General features: G+C 38.5%; 1 protein-coding gene across 1 annotated transcript; it reads left to right on the plus strand.

Moving 5' to 3' along the window:
• The first annotated feature begins 2,483 nt into the window (after positions 1 to 2,483).
• On the plus strand, positions 2,484 to 4,629 carry LOC136821931 (uncharacterized). Its single transcript, XM_067078148.1, has 2 exons — positions 2,484 to 4,335; positions 4,560 to 4,629. The coding sequence occupies exon 1, from the start codon at positions 3,140 to 3,142 to the stop codon at positions 3,980 to 3,982; it is 843 nt and encodes a 280-aa protein (XP_066934249.1). The 5' UTR covers positions 2,484 to 3,139; the 3' UTR covers positions 3,983 to 4,335; positions 4,560 to 4,629.
• Positions 4,630 to 7,899: the final 3,270 nt, after the last annotated feature.

Consider the following 7,899-nt stretch of genomic DNA (forward strand, 5'->3'; position numbering starts at 1 on the left):
ATTACCGCTTTGCGACGGATCCAATTGTAATCCTTACCGGATCGTGTTCTCGACAAAATCGCAACACCGGTTTCCCATCGATGATCTTACCACAGCTTCAAATGATCTTATTACCGCTGCTGCTGATGAAGCAGACCGCTGTACCGAAACTTCCTTCGTCTGTGGGAGGGAAAAATCGATATGATGATTGGGATACGCTATCTCAAGTACCATCCACGAATTATCTTCCAACTCTATACGGGTTTAACAACAAATACGAGTCTGGTTTTCCAAGGCTCCGATGGATCTAGAGGCGTCGTCGGTGGCCCTCACCCATCATTCTCGATCCACAGTAACTTCTACTCCACTAAAGTGAATCTTAACCATGATCTACAATCTTCTGATGATGAGGAACCTCACTCCACATTCTTCTCCAATCCTTTGAAGTCTTTCAATCAGGCTGAAACCATCGGTAGTGAAATCTCATACCGTTGTCCGACATGTCGTGAATGTAAGGATTGTAAAAACCATGACTCTACCGAAGCCATTAGTATCAGGGAGGATGCTGAGCAAATCATTATTAATTCTTCTGTTCATGTAGACCTTGCAAATAAAGTCACAACAGCAAGGCTTCCATTCATTTGTGATCCAACCGAAAAGTTGTTACCTAACAAGTCGATTGCACTGAAAGTATACCAGCAACAGCTTCGAAAGCTGAACAAGCCAGAAAATGCTAATGACAAACTAGACATCATCCAATCTGAAGCAAAGCTCCATACAATGGGATTTGTGGATTACGTTTCAAATCTCCACCAGATATCCAGAGATGCTACATTTTCAACCGATTCAAAACTACATTCCAATGGCGAGCTGTGTGGAACCCAGTTCGTTAAGCACACCTTGCAGAATCGTATTGACGCTTCTCAGAACACACCTTCCGTCATAGTCTAAATGATTGCCTTGCAAAGGGACGAAACGGTTTGAACCATCTTCAGGAGATACTTTCGCTGGTCCATCCACAAAGTCGCTATCCACTCAGATGTACGTAAAATGTACAATACCATCAAGCTATTCAAGGACTGGTGCTTCCAAAGATATGTATGGCAACAGGACCTAGATCCGACAAAAATACCTGAACAGAAGGTCATTCAAACGTTAATCTACGGCGTCAAACCCTCCGGTAATCAAGCAGAGTTCGCTCTTCGTGAAGTAGCAAGGTTGCACTCAGACGAATATCCAGAAGTGTCTCGGATTCTTCATCAAGATGTCTATGTTGATGACTGCGTTACAGGCGAGGAGTCCATGGAGAAAGCAGTCCAAAGATCCAAGGAGCTTGAACATGTCGTCAACCAAGGAGGATTTCAGCTCAAAGGAATCACACTTTCTGGTAAGAGACCAGATAAAGCACTCAGTGATGACAACGAATCAATCATCGTTGCTGGATTCAAATGGCTGCCAGATGAAGATGTCTTATCACTCAATCTTGGTAACCTCAACTTTGCCAAGAAACGTCGAGGGAAGAAACCTGGCCAAGCAGACAACATCATCCCAAGTGTACTCACTCGTCGTCACTGCACCTCCAAAGTGGGAGAAGTTTACGACATCCTCGGAAAGTCACTCCACTCACAGCTGCCATGAAAATAGATCTTCATGACCTTGTCATACGAGGATTAAACTGGGACGACCCCATCCCCAATGATCTAAAAGCTTTGTGGACCAATCACTTTGAGATGATGCAAGAGATTAAACATCTGCAATTCAAAAGAGCTATCATCCCAGATGATGCCGAAAGCCTTGACATTTCAACCATTGACACTGCTGATGCCAGCCCATATCTCGCTTGTGTAGCCATCTATGCAAGATTCAAACGAAAATGTGGAGGTTATTCATGCCAACTTGTTCTTGGTCGTTCAAGGATCGTCCATGATCGAATGACACAACCACGTGCAGAGCTATTCGCAGCAGTCCTCAATGCACATTCAGGAGAGATCGTCCGACGTTCTTTCCACAGTTGGCACACCTCATCTCTCAAGCTTTCAGATAGTCAAATTGCTCTCTATTGGCTATCCAATGATGAGAAACCTTTGAAACAATGGGTTAGGAATCGATCCATTGAAATCAGAAGATTTTCCCGACCTGATCAATGGCACTACGTATCCTCCAAATGTATGCCCGCTGACATCGGTACACGAAAAGGAGCAACATTAGATGATGTGAAGCAAGACTCGACATGGATTCAAGGATTTGATTGGATGAAGATGGATACTTCACAATTTCCAATGAAGTCAATCAAAGAATTGAAACTATCTTCTGAAGAGCTGACTGAAGTTCAAAAGGAAACAGCCATCAATCAAGAATCCTTCCTGACCATCAATAGAAAACTAGTCCCAGCCGAAGTGGCAGACAGATATGCATTCTCTGGGTACCTCATTGATCCTAACAGTCACTCATTTTCATTTCAAGGTCATCCGCATCATGTCTTACGTCTTCAAGTTCTTGAGCAACGTTCGAAAGAAAGTCACAATTCGTCCAAAGTCTTTACCTGTTGTTGTTCATATTCCTTTGACAGACAAAGAACTCAAACAAGGAGCCAACTATTTCTTTCGCAAGTGTACAGCTGAGATCAAGCAATTTCTACCCAAGACGAAATACCAAAACATCTCCAAAGAAGTAGATGGCATCCTGATGTACACAGGTAGAATCTTACCGACCAATGAAATAACGTGCACTGGAAAGTTCACCAAAGCAATGAAAGACCTTTCGTCAACCACCTTTTGTGTTCCAGTAGTCGACAAGAACTCACCTGTTTCATACAGTATCATTAATGACATCCACTGGAATCATCCCTCTGTAATGCATTGTGGTGTCGAAACAACTTGGAGACACACCCTGAAGGTTGCATTTATCATTGAAGGTAGAGCACTTGTCAAAACAATTCGCAAATCGTGTGAACGTTGTCGTTACCTTATCAAGAAGACCATTGCTGTCGAAATGGGACCCATCTCAAATCATAACCTAATGATTGCACCAGCCTTCTACATTACACAAGTTGATCTTTCTGGTCCCTACAAAGCTTATTCACCACATAACAAGAGGTCAACCATCAAAGTTTGGCTTCATATTCTGTTGTTGCACCACTTCAACAACATCCATCAAATGCATGGACAACTACGGTACAACATCCTTTCTACAAGCATTCGTTCGATTGGCATCTGAAGTTGGATTTCCGAAGACTGTGCTCTGCGATGAAGGAAGTCAACTCGTAAAGGGATGTGATGACATGAAGATATCATTCACAGACCTCGCCAACAAACTCTACAGAGATGTGAACGTCAATTTCGAAGTTTGCCCAGTTGGTGGGCATAATATGCACGGCAAGGTCGAAAGAAAAATCAAAGAAGTCAATGCTTCAATCTCAAAGATCGCTTCGAATGAGAAATTATCGTTGATGCAATGGGAAACAATCGGTGCCAAGATCTCAAACTCCATCAATAATTTGCCACTCGCATTGGGAAGCATCACCAGTGATTTTGAGACAATGGACCTCATCACACCCAACCGCTTGAAATTGGGTAGGAACAACGAACGCAGCCCTGTTGGTAAAATGATTATCACCAACAAACCAGACAAGATCATCATGGAAAATTCTCGTATCTTCGAAGCATGGTTCGAAAATCGGCTTCAAAACCATGTACCCAAATTGATGGATCAACCAAAATGGTTTTCAACGGAAGACATCAGCAAAGGAGACGTTGTACTCTTTCTAAAAAGCGAATCGAAGCTATCGAATACTTATCAATTTGGAATCGTGGAGAACCTTGAACCTACTGATAGTGATGGAATCATTCGTAAGGTCGACGTGAAGTATAGGAACAGCAACGAGAACGTGTTTCGAGTGACGAGAAGAGCTGTTCGTTCATTGGTCAAAATCAAGTCCGTTGACGAGGGCGATATTGTTACCGAGCTCGGTCGAATGGCTTGTATTGTTAACAAAATTGGTTAATTGACTTTGGTGGGGAGTGTGAAATGATTATATCTTTTCATTAAAGTAATTATCAATTTTATTACGCTCGCAATTTGTTTTCATTTTATGTCTAGCAATTATGACGTCATCTCAGTTTAGTATCATTTTTATGTCTCTAGGGTAATTATATATTTTGATAAAAGCGATGTGCAGTGAAACTTTCTTGCTCAATGAAATCAGTTTTTAATAAGAGACGTATGAGAAAGGTTGTGTGTGTGTTTACACGTTTCAAAACGCCTTTTTGACTCCAGGAAACTTGGTCGCCAAAGTTATGCTTGGTAAAGCATAATTCAAGTTTCCAACATCAACAACAACTCTGGTTGTGCATGCTGGTAAGCTTCTATCCTTTGTTTGTTTCTCTGCTTTTTGCTTGTGTCCTTTCACTGCACTGCTTAGCCTTTTTTAAGTTAGTTTTGTCTGTTTTTGTCTTAATCAATTTTTCCTTAAGTCCTTAATTTTCTATGTTTATAGTCCAATTTTCTAGCATTCAGTAGTCTATGTTCATAGCCTAGCATTTCATCCATTTTGATAGTTTTCTTTTGTATTCAATTTTTAGTTTGAACTACCTGCAAAGATCGTTCCAAACAGGCACATTTTTGTTGTATACTCCCGTCGCCCTTCTCAGACCACACTTTTCTCCAATTTTGAACCTAGACATGTCGCCCTAACAACAAAAATGCTCCACACTGGTCGAAACTCGCACTTTAAAATTTGAAACTCGCGACTTTGATTTGCAACTCGCGATTTTAATTTTCAACTCGCACTTTTGATTTTTCAACTCGCGATTTTAATTTGCAACTCGCAATTTTAATTTGCAACTCGCAATTTTAATTTTCAACTCGCGATTTTGATGTCTTAACGTGAAATTTTCAACTCGCAACTCGCACTTTTATTTGGTTAAAATAGCAACTCGTAACTCGCAACTCGCAAAAACCAACTTGCAACTCGCATATATGATAGCAACTCGCAACTCGTAGGACTAACTCGCAACTCGTTTGTTAAAAATCCACAACTCGTCTGTTATGAAAATATTCTCTCGCTCACGACTTTTAAACAAATTGGTTTTTCTTCTTACCAAATATCTACTGTATGGTGGCCCATAAGTGCCAAGTAATTTTTTATTGAAAAACTCAGAATAATTTTTTTTTATAAATGAAAATAACTTTCATTTTACAATTTAAATTAACTTTCATTTCAAAATCAATTTAAAAGTAATTTCGTTTTCAAAATGACTTTAAAAACAACTTAAAATACGACCCAGCAAGGCCACACAAATGATTTAAATTTTGTTTTAATTCTCATTTACTTTTCGATATCATTTTAAAAAGCATTTTGTTTTTTTATTTTTAAAATCACTTTTCTCACGTAGCCCATCAGTGCCAAGGACAGCTTTGTCTCCAGACCCCTACAGGCTTAAAAGATTGAAGTTACTATGGTTACTTATTGGTTTGTTTACAGTTCACGGCCCATCAAGGCCAAAACAACTTAGTGCTTAAACCCCAAACATTTTTACAAATGTGTAGGAGAGTATAAAATGGTATCCTTTACTCCAGTGTTCTAAAGTACCATAAATGAGAGATTTTATGTCCGTCACAGTGCTTTTCCTTTCTATTGTTCATTGTTTGGCTGGTGGGTTGTATTGTCTTGAAAAATTTACTTCTTTTTGCAGACAAAATTATTCATCAAACAATGGGGAACATGAAGAGCCTTTGTTTTGATGTGTAAATAAAGAGTCGAATTTTTTCTTAATATGCAGCATGCGAGCATAAAAGGAAAAATGTTGAGAAGAGAGGAAATACACTTTTTTTATATAAGAACAATTTAAGAACAGTGGAGAGGCTGAAGTTAGAGAGTTATAGCAAAAAGAATTCCTGGTTGCCCTGGTTTCTAAAATCCTCTAAATAGTAAAGTAAATAGCCAAAACTTGTTTTTTACCTTGGAAAAAATAAGAACAAAATAAGAACAATTCAAGGCTCAAAGTGCCAAAAAATTAAGAACAGTCGAGCCTCAGCAAAAATTTACTGGTTCTTATAAAAAAAGAGTGTAATAAGAGGGAAGTTTTATTTACTTCCAACCCCTTTCATGTTGCCGCCATATGCTTTAATATTTTTGGCTCCGAGGAAACCCCAATGTGACCCCCCCCTAAAACAAACAACTGGTTCGTTCTATTATCAAAAGAAACTTTATCTGTTGAAATTTACTCATTTCTATGAGTGGCCTCAATGGGCTGTCAGATCAATTCATTTAAAATAATTTAAAATTGATTTTAAAATGAGATGGCCTCGATGGGCTGAGTTGGAAATCGTTTTTGAAAACAAACCCGTTTTTATTTTGAAACGAAAATGGAAAGTAAATCAATTTTGAAATCAAAATTTAGTTCAAAACTTAAATTAAAAGCTATTGCAAAAATGAATGTGAAAAGTAAATTATTTTGAATTTTTTTTATAGAAATGTCAAAACAATTTAACTTGGCTCCCATGGGCCACCATACTACTGATCCCTAGAATAATTTTACTAAGATCTTCTATAAGAATATCAGGCTGAAAGTTGGCCAAATCTTGAGAATACTCACTAGGGTGTGTTTCAAGCGTGTATTTCAATTATAACCGACAATAACATTATGTCATTCAAAATCTTAGAAATTTAGTAACAATATTTCAGAATCGTTATAATCTACGTCTACAGTCAAAATTTGGTGTTGATTACATTACACGTTTTTTTTTAAGAAACGTGCTGAGAATGAGAAAATTTTTAAAAACCTTCCAATCAAAACAAATGTTTTTTTCTTTGCATGAAAAATAGGCTGATAGATTACTGTATGTCAGTTTAGAAAGGCCCAAAAGGCCGATTTCTTAAGAAACATTGAGGCTACTTGGTAAAACTAGTTTCTTAAAAAAATTTGCAATAATGACGTCCTTTGAACCTTACCTTACCTTACCTACGTCTAAATCAGTTTTTGGCGGTCCGTAACCATCTTGTAATAGACACGCTTCTTTTGAGCATAGAGGTATAAAGAAAGACAGGAGATGAATTTGTCGGTAATTGGTCGTTAAAGTCTTTTGATTCCTTTTATGTAATACCTTAAGTGGATAAACTTTGGCGTGGATTTAATTAGGCGATCGGCCAAAATACGATTTTTGGCGGGGATTTAATTTGACGATAGATCAGAGTTTCGTAAAATTTGGCGGGGATTTAATTTGGCGAATTGGAAATTTTGTCACACTGAAATGGGTGAAAATTACTCAAAAATATACCAAAAAGTTGTGATTTTTCACATAATTCTCTTTTTGTTAAATTTGGCGGGGATTTAATTTGGCGAATTGCCGAATTTGGAAATTTTGGCGAGGATTTAATTTGGCGAATTTTGGCGCAATTCGCCAAATTTAATCCCCGCCAAAATTTATCCACTTAAGGTACTGTAAATCAAAAGAAATTCTAGGCTCGCCCGACGAAATACGGGCGAGCAAGCAAGCTTTAAACATTATTTTTCCGGTATCACTGGTCAATCGAGACTTCAAAATAAAAAAGAAGAAAGAACGATGGTTAGAGTGTGTCAATCGGGTCGAACGGAAAGTTCAGTAGCGTTAAGACAACAAACAAACGACAAAGATAAAATGTTTTTGAATAATTGTATTAATATTTTTAGTTTATTGCTGCCTTTCGGATAAACGGTAGCTCAACAAAGGTTCTCCTTGTCGAAATACTCATACTTGTTATGTACTTCCGTAGTTCGGGAAGAGACTGAGGGTTTAGTCCATGAGGAATCGGGGCCCATCTAGTCTTCGGGCCCCCTATTCAGCCATATCCGAAAGTTAGTCTGATTCGTCAACCTTGAGAATACGACAAAGAGAAGTACGTTTCACAATGTTGCAACCAGGCTAACATCTAGGTAGGAA

This window comes from Clytia hemisphaerica, unplaced genomic scaffold (assembly GCF_902728285.1).
Source record: "Clytia hemisphaerica strain Z4C2 unplaced genomic scaffold, Clytia hemisphaerica genome assembly, whole genome shotgun sequence".
Classification (NCBI taxonomy): Eukaryota; Metazoa; Cnidaria; class Hydrozoa; order Leptothecata; family Clytiidae; genus Clytia; species Clytia hemisphaerica.